General features: G+C 32.0%; 1 protein-coding gene across 1 annotated transcript; it reads left to right on the plus strand.

Moving 5' to 3' along the window:
* Positions 1-18530, plus strand: LOC147075879 (organic cation transporter protein-like). The gene is made up of 7 exons (XM_085941823.1): positions 1-94; positions 5156-5363; positions 9454-9673; positions 12800-13055; positions 14755-15405; positions 16551-16732; positions 18170-18530. Exons 2-7 carry the CDS (start codon positions 5191-5193, stop codon positions 18347-18349), a joined length of 1662 nt encoding a protein of 553 aa, XP_085797949.1. The 5' UTR covers positions 1-94; positions 5156-5190; the 3' UTR covers positions 18350-18530.
* The last annotated feature ends 1602 nt before the right edge of the window (positions 18531-20132 follow it).

Consider the following 20132-nt stretch of genomic DNA (forward strand, 5'->3'; position numbering starts at 1 on the left):
AGACATCAGATGATGTCACAGTGTTAAAATGTGTAAATATTTTGCTACTTCATAAAAGAAAATTTTGCGTGAACAAGTCTAAATATAACAATAGGTATACTATTAAGTTAATAATTTTATGTATACTGTTAGTAATTGTTAGTTAAATTCAGCTGTGATTATTAAAGTAGGTATACTAGTGATTTAAATGGTAAAGTATACAATGGTTATTGTTGGTACCAATCAAAGTAAATAATTGTCTCTATCTAATACGTATGTTTCTGCTATTTATAATAAAAAAGTGTGTATATTCAATAAATATTGTTCCGTGGCGAAGGGCGGAGGTAGACTATTAAAATACGACATAAATAGTGCACAATAAACTTTGTCAGTCAATCGTATTTGGTTTCATTGAACTAAGACTACAATTGGTAGATAGTGTTTGTGAGTTTTTTAAAATTCAATTATACCCTGCCTAATCCAAGCTATATAGTAGATAATAGTCAAAAAATATCCGTTTATCTATAAAATATAGAAAATTTTGCCATAAAACCGTACATAATTTTAGATATTTTGTAGACAGAAGAATGTTTTTAACGATTATGGTTTGGTATAGAGAGGGTATAATGAATGGATAATATGTATTCTTAATTCAAAAAACAAATAAATATGTACTGACAAAGTTGAGAGTGCATTATTTATGTCGAATTCTAACAGCCTACCTCCACCCTTTACCACTGATATTGCTACACTCTCAAATCTTGTGTAGGTATTAATAATTTGAATACAAAACTAGTTTAATTTAATTATTTGTTGTATAATACTTACTGAATATAATATATTACATTATATTTAATAATGTAGCATTTTTCATTGAAAATAAATATAACTTGGAAAAGCCTAAGAAGAAATCTTCTAGTCTAATACAAATATGGTTTAAAAAAATGTTTGAACATATGTGTTATAAAACGTATGATAATATTATTGTGTACAATAAACATTATGATATTAGGTACAATTCATAGTTTTCATAATATTTTAATTGATTTATATTATTATCGCATTAGTGAGTGTGAAGAATTTGTTACTTATATTTTTATAACAAATTTTGTTCAATTAAATTAATAAAAATATTACACTTTCCACTTACAATATGATTGAATATAATATAAAGCCTACTACTAACAGACCAAGATGCATAGACCGAAAATAAACATAAATATATTGTGTAATAATAATTGTTTACAAACATTTAAGACGGTACTTCAGTGAAACGGCAAATAATTTTCAACTATGGTGCGATGAAATTTCGGACTGGCTGGCAATCGGAGAGCGAAAGTCGAGCTGTGAACACGTCAATCTATTTTGTGATGGCGACGGGGGAATTAATTCTTAAATCGTGTAGAAATGACTAAAAAACGTTACCCATTTACTTGAAAAAGAAAACATGTCAATGAATATATTATTATTATTAATAGAACAATAAACATAATATTAAATGGACGCATATTGACTTTTTATGACAAATTATGTTTTGTTCTACACGCGTCATTTGCACAATCTTCGCGTCGCGTAGTCACGATCGTTTTAGGCCGTGCCCCAGCTGATGTATAGCCTTAATATTTTCTGTCAAGTACTGCATTTAATTGTTAAGATTTTTTGTTGGTGTAGGGATGCGTTGAGTTTCAAACCATGTTTACGGTCGAATATTTGTGTTGGATGAAACAATTGTTTACAAACGTTTATACACTTAGTTAGTTTATAAGCATATGTACAGTGCGATTAATTAGTAACATAATGCAAAAATTTTATCTCCTATTTATAGATCAACAATTGCATATTATGTGTTTTTCTTCATAAAGTAACAACAGTTTATAAATTTATTGCTTTATTATTTTTTCCATCAAAGATGGTGTTCTCTAAGTATTTTTCCGGAGACCAGTTTTATTAAATGCGTATATCTATTCATATAAAGAAGTTCCACGTGTCGATATATTATTCTCACGTGTAAATGGACATGTGGTGATGTCAAAACTATACCTATCTCTTTTATAACTCTTTAATCTTCAACAACTCAACTATTATATTATGTCAATTACTTTTTTTTATAAATATTTATTTAATAATTATTTTTAATTTTATAGTAATAAAAGTTTATGTGAGTTGAATCATTGGTTAATATTAAATTTTTGAAGGTTTTTATCGTAGTTTTAATGCTCTAATTTGTATTGTTGATATCAAATTTAATAGAATCTCATAATACTATTTTAATTTGAATATAATTGATATAGAATTTAACGTATCATTATTGTATTTATTACTAGATCTGATGTTAAAAATGTATGTAAATTTTAGTTCGAAACCTTGGTCCATGAAAACTAGCTTTCAAATTTCTCTCTAATTAAGCTTATCTGGATGTAACTCGTATTAATTACCATGATATAAACGTACACGTCATACAAATTATGATGGAAAGATTGTAGTCATTTTACAACGTTTTTATTAGCTCGTATTCTTGTTTCTCCGGTGGCTGTTTGTCCAGTACAAATCTTGCAATCGATTTTTAACTAACTTCCTGACTAGCTAGACATTTGAAACTTTTAAAATATATCAGAACACGATGACAATGCATTATTTTTTACTTTTAGCTGTCTTTAAGCAGAATTGAATTCATTTTCAGTTAATTCTGTTTTGTATGGAAAGTTATTTCAGAAATATCCGTAAAAATTATAAGACTATTATGAGTTGCTAAGGGGGTGGTTTTTCGCAACTAAATTATTAATATATACTTGCGTTACTATTGAAATCAAAATGGCATTTCAGTATTTTATATTTGTTTGTTTGTTTGTTTTGTATTTACTTCATATCAAGTACAAGTTTGAGCATATTGAGCATAACAATTCAACAGAAAATTTAGAATCGTTGTATATAAAAAGTTATTTTTATCTTGTAATTATTTATTCTAGGTTTGAAAACAGTTATTCGGAATTTATTGAAATATGCATACATACAAATTTCAAAAAAAATATATTAGTTAGTTTATCATACTTTTATTATGTATGTAAGCTTTTTTCGATTTTTATTCATAACTTCTGGTCGTAAACTTTTTAAACTTCCATGATAAAAATGAATAAATTAGAAATTTCAAAAATAAAGGCACATTTTTGTACATGTACCTAGTTCGAAAAAGGAAAATAATTATGGTAAATAAAAAAAAACTGCTAATCGAATCACCACAAAAATTCCTCTCGTGTTAATGACTTTTAAAAAATTCCACTCCACCATGGCGAGGATACGTGTAAAAGTGAATCATTTTTACTCGTGTAGCAAAGCAGTTCGAAGTGTTAAGGAATCGCCATTCATGAATAAAATTAATAAATTTCATACAGCAGTAAAGAAGTTTTCATACTAAAGTATACTAAAACTTAATCTTTTTTTCGGTACTTCTGTAAAGTAGTGATTTTAGACGTATCTCAATTCTCAATTCATAATCACCATCTGCCTCTATCCAGTTTACGACGACCAAGGCTATTAAATCCAACTCAACATTATCCTTCCATCTTATACGAGGTTTGCCAGGTCTTCATTTACCTTCCGGTTTCCCGAATATCAGCTTCTTTTTATTCGTGACTCGTCTATCCTGTGTACTTGGCCCAGCGCATCTCTGATATACACAAGACTGCTATAGACTGCTATCGGCAGCTATCGAGGGTAGTTTTTCATATGTTTATATCGAAGAATTAGCACTTATTGTAACAATTACAATAAGTTAGTTGTAATCATTACAATAAGTGCTATGTTTTAACAGCACCTCTCTTGGCTGTGCTAAATTTTAGTGCGAGATAGACAGTAGACTGTTTAGTTTAGACGGCTAACTTATTGTAACATATATAATACTTCGATACAAACATATGAAAAACTACCCTCGATAGCAGTCTTGTGTATAGAATAGATGCGCTAAAAGCGGCCCAATTTGATGGACTGAACAATGTGCGGGCGGCATAAGCGTACAGGTCATAATTATTGTATCTTCGTCTCCACCTTAACTGTGTGTCATAGATGTGTCCGAAGATGTCACGCAGCACGCTCCACTCGAATGAACCCAACACTAATTTCATGCTTTTGGTCATACACTCAGTCTCCGAGCTATACCTATATTATGGCAACTGGTCAAGATGCAAGATGCATTTCAAGTGTCGGTTCAATCCCTTGGGGTTTAGCACCTTTATTACACCGAAATAATTTTTGTTTTGTGGAAATATTTTTCTTTTAAGTTCGATTTATAGGCTCTTCTTTTTCTTTTCTTTGTAACGCGATTCTATCAATCTACCCATAAGATTCGGCGGAGTCTCCGATTCTCAAATCTCAAAAGCCGAGACCCTTGAAGCTGTGTAAGATGCCATGTCTCACAGCCATATATAGGAGAGCACAGGTAGGATACACGCGTTAAGCAAACAACATTTGGTCCACACAGAATACAGCCTTGACCTCCATGCAATTCCAAGTTGGCTGAATGCAAACACCGCCCTACCCATGCGGATTCCAAGCTTACTAGAAATACCACCATCGTCGACAATCGTGGCACCTAAGTATTTGAACCTGCTCGACGGGCAGACCGGAAACCCGCAGAGGAGTGTCGGCGTCAATGCATGCAGCACTGCACATGGATTTAGTCTTCACCGCATTCAGATGAAGACCCACACGTTTCGAGTCCGCGGAAAGCCTGTTTATGGTTACCTTCAACCATTCGATCGTCGAGTCAAACACGACTGTGTCATCTGCATATTCCAAATCTCACCGTCTTTCTTAGCATAGTCCGGTTGTGTCGTCATGATGTCGGCGTATACCACTGTCGGGGCGAATCGTCTTACGCATTATGAAATCCATCATAATGATGAAAAGAAAGGGCGCAAGAACACAGCCTTGCTTGACTCCTTACGTGATTTCAAAGAGGTCGTAGAATGTTCTAACTGCTCTTATCACGGCGATTTCTATACTGCTTATCCCAAATACACAGAATTCTTAATACCCTCAAAAGCGCTGTTGTTCATCCTCAAAGTATTATAAAGAAATTCACAATCATGGTAAACGTTATTTATATATCATTAAGAAAATTAAGGCAGCACACTTAATTAAACACTGATTTAATATATTATGTATGTATCTTATTTGACAGGTATAATATTATAAGAGAACAAACATTTTTTCACAATGGATGAACCAATGTTTAAAGCCAAAGAGGTGGATTTGGATAGAATATTGGAGAGTGTTGGAAGATTTGGAAAGTATCAACTGTTACATTTCATATTGGTTGTAATCCCTGTCATTTTTGGATCAATACATGCAAACAACTTCATATTTACCGCTCAGGATACGGACTACAGGTAAATAAATATTTTCATAGCATAGTTATTAGAATTAATTCTAATTTGTCATAGACCAAGAGCATGGCCCCCACATCTTGAAGCGGGCCCCAAGGCTAGGATCTTTGTCGCCCCCCCCCCCCCCTATTGCCACGGCTAAAGGCAGTGTAACGCTCTAAAGTAGCGTTTTCCAAATGGCGTTCACGGTAAAATTAATAGTATTTAGTGTATTTTTAATCTTACCTCCACTTGAATTATGGAGTTATCAACTAATGACACAATTAAAAATTACATCGCACAATCACATATATTAAAATATAACCATTATCAAAGGAAAATAGCAGGCGATTTTTTTATTATTAGAGCAAATTTTTGATGTGTGTTTATCTCACTTATTTAGTCGACTCGCCGGGCCCACAGGCTAGAGCCCTATCACTCCTCCCTTGTGGAGGCCATGACCAAGAGTACTCAGACAGTGCAATATATGAGTTCGAATTCCAGACGGATCAACTTTATCAAAATAAATTATTTTATATAATATAATATTATTAATGTCAACCACCAGGACTATTGATATAAATTTAATATTAGGTATAGATCTACCATCATAAATTGGCGTTTCAGGGAGGGCGCTAGTATGACATTGAGAATATTACCATAACTAACAAAAAAATGGTAATTTATAATTTTTTATTGGTAGTAGATTTCTGTACAAATATTATGCAATCCAAACATGTTGTAAAATTAAATGGCATTTGTAACAAATGTATCCTCGATAGACAATTTTAGTTTCAAATTCGACCGGCCGCCAACTTACGATGGTAGATCTATACGTACGTGTAATAAAAATTATTATTATTATGGTAATTTTTCTGAACCTTCTTATTCATAGAGAATTTAGAAAAAATATTGCCATTGAACGAAAGTAGGGATTGCTATATTACAATAAAATAAACTATGAATATTATGACATTTATCACACATCATGGTGTTTTATAGATTAATATTAAGTTTATTGAGTCGTGTAAGTGCAGGCTTACCAGTTTTCAGATTGCTATTTTGAATAAGTTTTAATGACCAACCAAAACGTATGACAAATAATTATTATTTGCATGATTATGCAACCATAATCGAATGGTTTATGGCAAAATAGAAAATATATTTGAGTGAAATTGCATTCTAAAATGTATTATTCATTTAAGACGGATCTGCATACCAGAAGCATTAGCATAGCTGAAAATACGAAGCTTGCAATTTCAGACAATTAAAATTTAAAGTATTTTATAACATTAATAAGAAAAATAAATATTTTCTAAAGTCAAAGTTAAATTAAAAAACACTAATAAAATGTGCGTTCGTTAAAGTTATTTATTATTTTAATGTATTATTAAAATTTAGTTTAATGAGTCTTTCGTAAAGCATTAAAAAAGTTTTTAAATAATTCATGGTGTTTTATATTATATATTTATTTTAATCTCCTTAATATGTGTTAGAGCACCGATATCACGGGAGGATATATAGAGGCGTGAACTATATTGCAAAAAAGGCGCGAAAATTTGAACAGTAATGTCACCACTGGCATGCAATTGCATAAAACGGCATTCCTACTACAGAATCCATTTGTCTATGAACAAGATGTTGAATTTAGATTGATAAATATTGAAAAGGAAATTAAAGTTGATTGCATTATCATGGGATACTTCATTGAAACGATTTTTTTGCGTGAAACCCTAGTTCAATTTTGGTTAAATCGAAGTGAATAATAATATTAATCTGTCAAGAAAAGCAATGCAAATACTGCTGCCATTCGTGACATCATATTTATGCGATTTTCCACATTAGCTGCAATGAAATCCAAATATCGAGCCCGTTTAGTAGTAATAAATAGCTACGAGAAGCACTCTCCTTGTGCTATAATATACAAGCACATCCATTGCATTAAAACCAATTAATTTTAAGTAAAACCGTGAAGGGCAAAGATTATTTTTTTAAAGTGGGGCGTAGTAACATAAATGTCACACCACGAGAAGTGTCACACCAAACTATGTCACACCACGAGAAGGCTCACCAAAGTTAGATATTGGTGCATACAAGTTTGATACGGTCGACAGTTTCATACACCTTGGTTCTCTTGTAACTCGACATAATGATATTACAGAAGAAATCAACAAGAGAATCATGTCTGGGAATAAATGCTACTTTGGCCTGTCAAGACATTTTAAGTCCCGCATACTATCTCGCCGAACAAAAAGCACTCTTTACAAGACACTTGTAAAGCCAGTGCTCACCTACGGATCGGAAACCTGGACATTAACTTTGCGAAATGAATGAGCCCTGAACATCTTTGAAAGAAAAATTCTCCGCCGTATATATGGACCGATCAGGGACGGCACCAATTGGAGGCGAAGATATAATGCTGAGCTCTACGGGCTGATTGCAGCGCAGTTCAATCAACTTAGATTGAGACACTGCGATGGCTAGGTCATGTGCACCGCATGAATGATAATGAACCGGCAAAGAGAGCGATGTCCAGCAATCCAATAGGGCGTAGAAGAAGAGGTAGGCCAAAGATTCGCTGGTTGGATGGAGCTGCCAGTGACTGCCGTATTCTGGGAGTACCGAATTGGAAAGCGGCCACACTGGATAAGGACAGGTGGAGAAAGCTGTTGGAGGAGGCCAGGACCCACACCGGGTTGTCGCGCCCCTGATGATGATGATGTAGTAACATAAAATTTTTGGAAAACACTGTAAATAGAGTAACATAGAATATAAATAAACGACTTTGCATGAAGGCGGTAAATATTAGTTTAACTTTAACTGATGTGCTTGGGGAAAAACTACGTGTTCATCAAATATCTTTTATTGTGTTAACTGTCAATTCATGGTGAAACTGCATTGTATTATTGATTAACTTAATAAAACGCAAATTTATTTAAGTACTTTTTCCACTTTTATTATTTGACAAATTTAGACCGGTTTTGTCCGCCTCTTTTTTAAATAATAAAAGTGGAAAAAGTACTAAAAAAATAGCGTTTTATTAAATTAATCAATAATAAAAAATTTAAAGTTACTTGTCAATATTTTCAGTTAATTTAGTAGAAAGAGTGCTGAATAGGGAATCCAATCCCGAGCCAAAATTATGATCCCTGGATTACAATTTGATAATCCCGGGATTGGCATTTTTTTCCATTGCTAATATAAAAATTTTATATTTACAAATAACATTGATAAAATCGGTCAAAAATAAATCTAGTAAAATTTATACTATTTAAGACATTTATTTTTAATATTGTATACGTTCAATCTTGGAAATACATAAGTTTAATGGAGTAAATAATATTGTAATATAAATAATAATGTGAATTTAATATGATATTGCTGTTTCTGATAGTAAAAACTTAATGAATGGGTTAGCGAGATTTAAAACAGTAAAGCAAATCATGGTGTACTTATGGCCTTTCCGCTTCATAAATCTAATTAGTCAGCCAAATATGAAACTGCCGTAAAACGCATGAGATCATGGTGGAATTACTTTGTTAAAGTGCAAAGCATTGTTTTTTCCAATTTTTCTCATTTTTATTCATTTATATGAAAAAATAATACGAGAATCGGCAACTTACACATGGGTATAAATCAAACTTCATTCACACTCAGTTTATTTCTAATGTACCTAGTTATTTGTTATTAAAAGTAATTTTTCTGTTATATTTTCGTTTTTATTTTACTTTCCATAAAAATTGATAAAAAAATCAATCCCGAAAGTTTCGGGATTATGTTTATCAATCCCGGGATTCATAGTTATCGAAAATAGCTCGGTTTCCCGAGATTGGAATCCCTAGTGCTGAACTGTGTTGTGTTTAATTTTGGTAGCCGTACTGAGAGGCAAGATTATGGTATCACGTTTCACATGTTAGTTAATACTAATACAGTTGAGGTTTTACTGAGGCTTCATATAGCTGAACATAACCATCTCTCTATAGTATTAACATAATGGTAGTCCAATGTTTGAGAGTTCAAAGTACCGACAACTGGGTCATAAAATAAATAAATATAAATAAAATAATAAAATATTACTGTCCAATAAATAAATTTGATATTATTTTTTATGCAGATGTAAAATTCCACAATGTGAAGCAAATGATGAAGTACAATTTGAACAACCATGGCTAGACAATGCGATTCCTCTACGATGTTACAAATATAAATATGTGAAATCGAATTATACAACTGAACCTGAAAATAACACTTGTCCATCAAATTGGTTTAATAAATCAGAAATAATTACTTGCGATGAGTATGTTTACAAAATGAATAACTCGTTTATTGAAGAGGTAAGTGAACTAAATTACATACTATGATTTCTATTCCCAGTCAGTTTAAGGTGGGTGTGCACGTAAAAAATGGTGATTTTGAATGATTTCTTTGTGAAATACGGAGATCTGTTAATTTTTTAATTATCTACATACCATTAAATAAAAAAAAATGATAGTTCTTTTAGCAGCTCTCTAAATTCAGCCACCTTTGTATAATGCACATCTTACCCATATGTACATTGCCAAATTATACTAAAATTTACAACGTTTTCTTCTTCGGCCATGTCCGATCCTAATAAGATCATAATATGGGCCTCCACAGAGTAGAGGTTTGTATCAACAGGTTTTTATTATTGCGAGAAATGGATGTTAGCCACTTGCGGAACCTATTAGGTCCATACTCTGAGTCAAACACAAATAATTGAAAAACAATATGTGTATTTGTCAGACCCAGAATTTTAAACTGTGACCCATGACGTTATAGTCTGACGCGTAAGCTGCTCAGCCATCATGGGCGCAAATATATATACCTTATTACAAAGTTTACTTTTTTACTGTTGAAGAAGAACTTCGTGTCCACATGTTAAAACTGTGAAGCTAATCGCATTTCCGTTTTCAAATGAGTGATGTACGGATATATCAATTTACCTAATTTGAAGCCTTTTATAATAAAAATATGTCTAAAACGATCAGTAGTGATGCAGACCAGGGCTTTTAAATTGCCAAATTGTACTAAAATCTACAACTTCTTCTTCTTTAACCATGTACGAACCTAATAAGATCATATGGGCCTCCACAGAGTGGACGTTTAAATTAATTGATTTTTTTTTTTACGAGAAATGGATGTTAGCCATTTGCTCAACCTATTAGGTCCATAATCTGACTCAAACACAGATTGGAAAACAATATGTGTATTTGCCAGACCCAGGATTCGAACCTGAGACCCACAACGCTATAGGCCGACGCTTAAGCCGCTCGGCCATCGCGGGCGTTTTTTTTTAAGTTTAAGTTTACAACACTGCCAATAAAATACGTGGTTATATCACTGTTATCACAGACGTTCTCGTAGATATATTATAAATTTATGTAATTGTTTAAATATCATTGTGAATTTAAATTCCATAGACGATGTAGACATTTTAAGTAGTACGCAAATAAAAAAATAGTTATTTGCTTTAAACTTGTTATCATTTGTGTACATTATTATTTATGGTAGGCATGTGTTTAAATTGTATTAAGAAAATCCTACTCTTACAATGAAATAACCTGAAGAAAAATCATCTTCTTAGAACAGTTTAACGTTCAAGTCGGTTTACAGAAGCCAGGCGGGAACCGCGCCAATTTTCAATGCGGATTTTGGCCTCTCTGTATCGAATGGCATTATTAATTCAAAATCTTTAAATTTTGAGTTGTTTCCTTATTCAGCAGTGTTTCCCAAAGTGTGGTCAGCGTACCCCCTGGGGTACTGGAAGAATTTGGTGGGGGTACGCGCTGCACCAGGCTTTGCCTGCGCCTGGTGCGAAAAGCATTAAGGCGGGACATGCTCAGCGTAGATCAAAATGAAGCTTTTGTTCTATTTTCAAAGCATGATCCTGGACATACCTTAAACGTTTTAGATAATATATTTATATAATTTTGAATCCTTATTATCCTTTATATTTATTTTAAACATTTGATGACTGCATAAAGTATTTTTATTACATAACATAGTATTCTTTTAAACCTCTCGCTCTAATGTTTTAAAATATAGTCATATTTCAGTACATAACTGTGCAGTAGTGTTAAAATTTTTTACATTTATTAATATTTTAACGCATTTATAAAACTATCAGTATAATTTATATCGACATTATTATAGTGAAATATTTACGATAAAAAATTATATTGATAATCTCTGTGATCACAAATTTGACAAGAATTAGGCATTTATTATTCAAAAAATGGGCAAGATTAACACATTCAAAGATAATTCTAAAGATACTCATTATAAGCTATGTCTTTGGCCATTCAAGTATGATAAACATCGTACGAATAATGATTGCTTTATAATAATTATTGACCTAAGAATAATGTAGTGTTTTTTTTGAAATACGCCATTTCTTTTGGCATTCCCCAGTAGTTAAGCTACAACATACGGCCGTAGCCATAAATTAACAAACTACAATTGAAGTAGAGAGTAAAATGATGTTAACGCGCGTGTTTGAACATGTAGCGTTTAAAAAAAAATCGGTTAGGCATCGCAGATTAAAATTAACAACCAGGGAACCAAATTATGATGATCTGTCTTAACATAAACAATTTCATCCTTCTCATTGATTGATTATAATGAATGTTATTATTTATAATATAACTTTTATTTATATTTTATTATGAATTAATTTTGCTTTTAGTTTATTATTATTATATTTATGTACTTAAAAATGAAAACATAAATATATTTTGATTGTTATTAAAGTATATGCATTTTTTTTATTACGAAAAATATTGAAGGGGTACACAGATGTCGAAAGCTGTTTAGTATGCCTTATTGAAACGGGATATCGTATTTATGGTTAAATTTTCATAAAAAAAAACTTTTGCAAGCAGTACGATGACTTCTTATTCGAGTACCTTATCTATTTTTTCTGACGTTGGAGAACTCAACTCCGTCTTGGTCTCTCCAAATTTCTCGATACTCTGCATACCAGTACTTTGCACCAGGGTTAAATTAAACACAATACTTATTATAAGTATTGTGTTTAATATATTGTGGTTTAATATCACTTCGGTTTCTTTCATGTTAGAACTACACAATTAGACGGTGTCAGTATCTAGCACAGAACAGATAATAAATAGAATATCGATAGGCCATATTCAATACGCCGCATGGTGAAGCAGGATTTTGAATGTGTGAGTGTCCTACGAAAATGAAACACGCAATATGGTGTGTGTAATACACCAACATTAAATGAGTGTAAATGCATAAACCGACAACAGTTTTTAGTACTCGACGTAAAACGTATTATTGACACGTGTGTAAGTTTAACCCGGATTCTTCTTTACTCGAGTCGGTTACCTGCTATCGCCTTACCCGTTATGTATTTCAGTTCCCATTATTTCTGAGTTCCCTGGTATCTACGTTAACATATTTTTTTCTTTATCCAGATGAAGATACCTTGTGAATATTGGAAACGAACTCTGATCGGCACACTTCACAGCGTTGGAACCCTTATTGCTCTTCCTCTAGTTGGTTTCATATCTGACAGATATGGTCGAAGATTTTCACTAGTATTCACAGGAGTCACAGAAGCAATCTTTGGAGTAGCTAGATCATTATCAATAAGCTATGGGATGTTTGCAGCGTTGGAATTTATAGAACCACTCCTTGGTTCAGGGATCCATACGTCAGCTTATATTATAGGTGAGTAAATTATAAAGATATTATAAATATACCATCATAAATCGTCAGGTGTTCGAAATTAAAACTAAGCTCATCACAGAATAAAAAATATTTAATGATAGGTATGTCAAATGTTAGCATGTGGCACCCTCAGACAGCGCACAACTTATACTGGTGGATCTATATAAAGCTACTTTTAAATAATTCTGATGAATATTATATTCTTAAATAATTATAAAATACTACTTTTTAAGAGTTTAGTTTTTTAAATTAGTTTTAAGAAATTTGGTTCTAATAATTTACCCGATGAATAAAATACGCTGCCAAACAATGCTACATATCAGATTTTTTTATTTTTTCAACACTGCAGTAGTAGTATAATAGTAATGTAGTACCTACTAGCAATAAAATACTTACAAAAACTCACAGACTTTGAGAAAACGCCTTTTCAACCAATAACCATACATTGCCTACCTTGAGTTTGGACAAACCTGCATCATAACATTATACAATCCCATTGGCTTACAACCACTCCATACTAATCATTTGTTACATCATTGCCTGCATACTGCTTAATACTAATACGCCGACCAATAAAAGACCCCGAATGCTTTACCAACTGTCAAAAATGGTATACGTATCTAATATATGCCTATTCTATAATATACCATATTGGCGGCTCTCGTGGTGCCGTATCTCAGGCGTTGACCTTCTATCCGGGAGCTGTGGGTAGATTCCCGGTGAGGACATAATATATTTATGTGATTTTCACAAAGCCTGGGTGGTTGTGATTGTTAAAAATTACTAACAACCACCTTGAACGAAAAAGCAAGGGCATGGTTAATAAATAAATAAAAAATACCATATCATCTGTAGTGCGTTTAGTAACGTAGACACCCAACTCACTGACTGATCTTAAAGACATGTAGGTACGATTAAAAAAATATAAATTTTACAATAAAATGATTTCCTGCATTCAAATATTTTTTTTATAAATTATATAATCATGAATTAATTGCATTTAATAAAAAAACGTAATTTGAATGAATTTATAATAAAGGACGAATACAATTTTAGTTAGTGTATTACAACAATAAAGGTACTTTCGATCAAAATCTTTAAAATATATTAATTTTAACGTCCAGTAATTATTCAGCAGTAACAATTTGTAAGAAACACGTATCTTTGTCATCTGTGTCAAAAAAAATCGGTGTGTGTACTTATGTACGCGCGTTAGAAGTTATACTTCTTTGGCGTAACAAAACAAAACTTGTGAAAACCTCGATTCTTCGACTAGCTCTTAATTATCTTGTTAAATTACACACTCAAGAAAAAGGGCCGCTTATTAGAGCGCCGTTGGTTTATTTCTATACACTTTAATTTGTATTACTAAATTATATAATTATTTCTCGTTGTTTTGAATTTTTAAAGTAAGAACTGTCACTCTGACGTTTGATCGTTTGTTTACGTAAGGAATTGCAAATGGCCGACAATAATTAATTCATTGCTTAGACAACGGAACAATTCTACTCTCAAACTTGCGTTTGTATACAGCTGACTGATTCGCAGCTAACTTCATACTGTCGCGCACTTTCGTAACGGTGTGCGCGCGCAGCTCTCAATTTCACTCTCTACCAAACACCCCAAAAGAAGAAGTATAACTTCAAAAACCACCACTTCATGTTACATAAATTATTGAACTGAATTATACTATTTCCAGCTCTGGAACTCTTACTTCCTTCGACACGAGTGGCTGGAGGAATGATAATATGCATTTTCTTCGCGATCGGTCAGTCAATGATGGGTGCCATAGCGTATTTATTCCCATACTGGAGAACAACTCTTCAAGTCATGTATATACCGGCTTTATTAATGATAGCGTATCATTGGCTAATAGAAGAAAGCAACAGATGGCTTTTGTCAAAAGGACGATATCAAGAAGTCTCTGACAACTTAAAAAAGATGGCCAAAACAAACGGAAAACAACTTCCAGAAAAAGCAATGGAAAATCTTCAATACAATGTCAACAACGCAGCATACTTTGCGAGGATAGTTAAATATCAAGGAAACTCAAATCAACAAGAAAGATCACCGTTGGGACAAATAATTAGGTCCAAAATTCTTCTTGGAAGAATGTTAAAATGCTCAATGTGGTGGGTCACATGTACATTTTGCTTCTACGGACTGTCCATTAATTCCGTGACGTTATCTGGAAATATGTACAGCAACTTTATTATTGGTGCCGTCGTCGAAATTCCTGGTCACGTCATGGGGTATTTTGCGCTCTCTTATTTCGGACGGAAGAAGACTATCTTTACAGCATATTTCGTTGGTGGCCTTTGTCTTCTGGTTTTCACTTTCATCCCGGATGGTATATAAGTGTTTTTTTTGTCTTATTTTTATCATTTATTTACTTTTTGAATAATTTAAATTTTCGATGATTTTATTGATTATACATTTGACTGAATTAGAGGAATCTTTACAATTTGATGGAAAGTTTCTTTTTGTTGTCTAAATTTTGCACATTTCGTTTTGAAATGAATTAATTATCATATTTATTAAAAAGATAATATGTATTATTTTATCCAATAGTCAAACGTTTAGGTTTTTAAGTAAGTACATGTTATTAAAAGCAAGCGCGCATTAAATATAGCAAAATTAAATATTTTTTATGATAGATAATAATTTGGGGTTGCTGCCAAAAGTTGGTATGTCGAGGATTTACGTATTTAGAGTTAACAACGGATTATGTGTCTATATATAAATATGTATGCTAGAAAAAAAATCAAGGTCGTCCGATGTATATACCATGTACATATAGCATAAAAAAATAACATTATGCTTGATTTTAGAGGACATGCCAAACTTCAAATTACAATTACTCCATTACATAATTTCGAGATTTTGCGGTAGCTTTTGGCAGTAACACCACGATAATAATATTATATTTCAATGAATAGTAGCTAAATATTTTTAGAATTTTCGTTTAGCTCCAAAGTTATTAAAAAGTCATCTCAAGTTTGGGCTAAAATATTGAAGAAAAGATAATATGTAACCATTTAGTTTGTTGATTTTCTTCGAAATTTAATTTTTATAATATTATTTAATAATTGTAACTGGCGGCATTATTTACTCTTCCCTAGAATCATTCTGTAATCATTCAGTCACACATCGGTTTAGCAAGAAAATTGTTCATTTGATCGAATACATTATACTAATAAAATTTTTAAAAAAAAAACTAAAAAAAAAGTTGTCCCAGCATGAAAATACCTACCTATAAGTACATTCGTTTTAAAATTTGTACATAAAAATGATTAGAATGATATTTTTATTTTCACATATTTGTGTCAGAAACGTACCTACCTATTACGGATCATTTCACAATCAGTGGACGGCCTTAAATCAAAATTATTTTTTTACAGAGTGCACACCTCTTTACAAATTGTTATGATTTTCATTTTATCAAATATTGGTGGTGTCTTAATTCCATGGTTAAAATAAATTTATTTTTTGCAGGAATGGCATGGCTATCATTAGCAACTTTTCTTGTAGGAAGATTATGTGTCGCATTAGCTTTTGGTGCCATATATCTTTACACTTCTGAACTCTTTCCAACACCATTAAGGCACTCATTGCTTGCCACATGCTCGATGATTGGAAGAATTGGGTCCATAACAGCGCCGCAGACACCGCTACTGGTAATTATAAATAAATAGACCTTTACAAAATAGTCATAAAATATTAACAAAAAAAACAATTTTCAGGTATTGTATTTTGAAATAACCACACTGTTTTATAATATTTTGGAGTGCAGTATTTTTTAGTCGTGACTCCTGACCCATGTGAGGCCATTTCACCCACCGAGTAAGGCGGGGAAATACTAAATTGTAGATAAAAATAAGCGAGAATGAAATAATATTAGCATTACCTCGCTCATCCCTTGAAATAACTCGACATGTGTCAGGAATAAAATATGCCACTCTATCTACAATATAATGTTGTAGAATTGTAAGGAACTCTCAGCAGAATTCTGTAAAGTGTGTTCAACTTACAATTTATCATTTTTCAACGTATAGCTACGGCCGTATGTTGTAGCTTAACCACTGGGAAATGCCAATAGACGCCATATCTAGACTACATACAGTATTTTTATTACATAAAATAGTATTCTTTTAAACCTCTCGCTCTAATGTTAATGTGGCGTGTTTGAACATGTACTGTTTAAAAAAATTCAGTTAGGTGCATGTTCAAACACGCGCGTTAACATGATCTTACTCCCTACTTCATTTATCGTTTGTCAATTTATGGCTACGGCCGTATGTTGTAGCTTAACCGCTGTGAAATGCCAATAGAAATGGCGTATTTTAAAAAAAATACTACTTTATTCTTAGGTCAATAATTATTATAAAACAATCATTATTCGTAAGATGTTTATCACATTTAAATGGTCAAAGACATAGCTTATAATCAATATCTTTAGAATTATCTTCAAATGTTTTAATCGTGTCAATTTTTTTAATAATAAAATGCCTAATTCTTGTCAAATTTGGGACCACGAGATTATAAAATATAATTTTGAATCGTAAATATTTAACTATATAATGTTTACATTAATTTTACTAATGGTTTTGTAAATGCGTTTAAAAATTAATAAATCTAAAAAATCTTAACACCTGACCCATGGATGTACTGAAATATGACTATATTCTAAAATATTAAATCGAGAGGTTTAAAATAATACTATTTTATATAATGCAGTCATCATATTGTGCGGTCATCAAATGTTTAAAATAAATATAAAGGATAATAAAGCTTCAAAATTATATAAATATATTAACTACAACGTTTAAAGAATGCTCAGGCTAATGCTTTAAAAATACCATAAAATCTTTATTTTGATCTACGTTGGGCATGTGGGCCATAGACTGATACTAATAATTGAATTTCTGTAATAATTTTGTTCGTTTTAGAGACAAATAAAACTCGTATAGGTATATTCAGAATTTTTAGTGGTGTTGAGACGGATTTGTATTTTGTACTCCGTTAGTATAATATGACGCAATCCCATTTTCTCATATTGACTACAAATTATTATAAAATCTATATTCTTATAATATTATGAATGTATTTTTCAGGCGCTATATTCTAAGCATTTACCGTTATACCTATTTGCCGCAACTTGCTTAATATCTGCTATATTAGCCTTAACTACTCCAGAGACGATCAATCAACGTCTTCCGGAAACCATCCACGAAGCTGAAAATATTTCAAATTTACGGAATAGAAGAAGAAACATAGACGAACAACCAAAATGAGAATCATCACAACTTCCGAAAAATGCATTTCGTACGAAGTTACGAAATTCATCTGAAATCAAAAAAAGTTAAGTTAAAATTTTAAACATGACCTTTAACAAAACCCCCAGTTTTTTCAAAATAGGTTTTATTGGATAATAACACCGAATACTACTAAAGCTGAAAATGCCGAATTATTATCAAAATTAATAAAAAAAAAAAAAAAAAAACAAGAAACTCAAGTGGGAAAAAGACTTAACCATAATTTTTAATGGATTTTCTTTAATTACCCGAATAATTAATATCAAATTGGGTACATAAAACACCAAAAGTAATCGACCTAATACGCTTAAGGTTTATGTAAGTATCTATTATTGTATAATATTTTACTTTGACCGAAATCACAACAAAAACGTTTTTGTGCCTCCTGTAAAATTGTATTTTTGTGGGTAACGTAATTTTTCCTTTCAACAGTCGATATAATATTTGCTTGACATATTATCTGTGCGCACATGAAAAAGAGCGAAACACGGATAAAACGTATTACACATACACGTATAAACGCAAATTATAAATTTGAAAAATCTGAGGAATTGTTTATTTTAATCGGGTCGTGAAAGAAAACAAATGAAAGGATACACTCATAATAATTTGATAGATGCTTACAGTGCAATAGGTACTAGCATATTGAAAATGTTTCCAGTGAGTTAATATTAACGTATGTTTATCGATCTGTTTACGCAAATTATTAATTAAATCAATTATTGAATGTAATAATACTGGCACTATTGAAAATGCATACAGCTTTCGTAAAACATCAAAAATATGCCAATTATAAAATAACCTATAAAAAGGTTAAATCGATTCGAGTTCGAATTCACATCTTTCACTCTCCGGTTGAGTGCATTTATCTTTCGTGCCATCAATCCATCTTTGATTAATGCAAATTATTACTAATGACTACGGTTGCTGAGCTAATTTTAAATTACGCCAAATGAAAGGCGACTGGTTTTATAAATATATATTAAGTAAGTAGCTACTAACTTAATTATCGATTGTATCCGGTAATAAAAAATGTGTAGGTATGTATCCTTTATTTGCGTGTCAGTTTATTTTTCAAATCTATAATTTTGCATTAACGTGTGTGTTTTCTGTCACATTTCTATGGGAGTGTCTGAGTATGTGCTCCGAACGGGAGGAAATACTCAGGACGGTCCAACCAGCTGTTGTACCCATCGGCCCGTCCGACCTGGTTGCTACTAAGGCCAATTATCTTGCTTTCAAAAAATTTGCGGCGTCTTACTACGGGCGTGAAGATCTCTTCACATAATTTTTTCTGCCTGTATGATTAGCTTCGTTCTTTAATTTAATAAACATGTAGCTTCGATTTCTTTTTAGTAATTTCCATGTGCTTTTTCTCTTCCTGGCACTTTGCATTAGAGTAAACTCAGTAAACTCAGTCAGAGCTCACTTTGAGCGTAGCAATCTAAGTCTTGGGCATCTTCTCCCAGGACACCCCCAGGCCAATTCTTAGATGCTTCACATCACCAATTGACGGGTTCCGTGATACTCTCGATTAAGACCGAGGGTGGTACGGGGCGGGTTTGGTGGAGGGATTTTAACTTCAATGTCACAATACCCTCTTTTAATAAGTTTTCCTCTCTCGCATTACATAGATAGATAAATTAAGACAAATATAGGTATATTGTAACTTAGTAATAATAATTGTACATACTTTATGACAGGTCTCTTTGATATATTTAACAGGTATATAAATTCTCATTATCGGGTATGTATTACTATC

The sequence above is a fragment of the Rhyacophila brunnea genome, unplaced genomic scaffold (genome assembly GCF_057557595.1).
Source record: "Rhyacophila brunnea isolate RB1 unplaced genomic scaffold, BYU_Rbru_1.0 scaffold_14, whole genome shotgun sequence".
NCBI classification, from domain to species: Eukaryota; Metazoa; Arthropoda; class Insecta; order Trichoptera; family Rhyacophilidae; genus Rhyacophila; species Rhyacophila brunnea.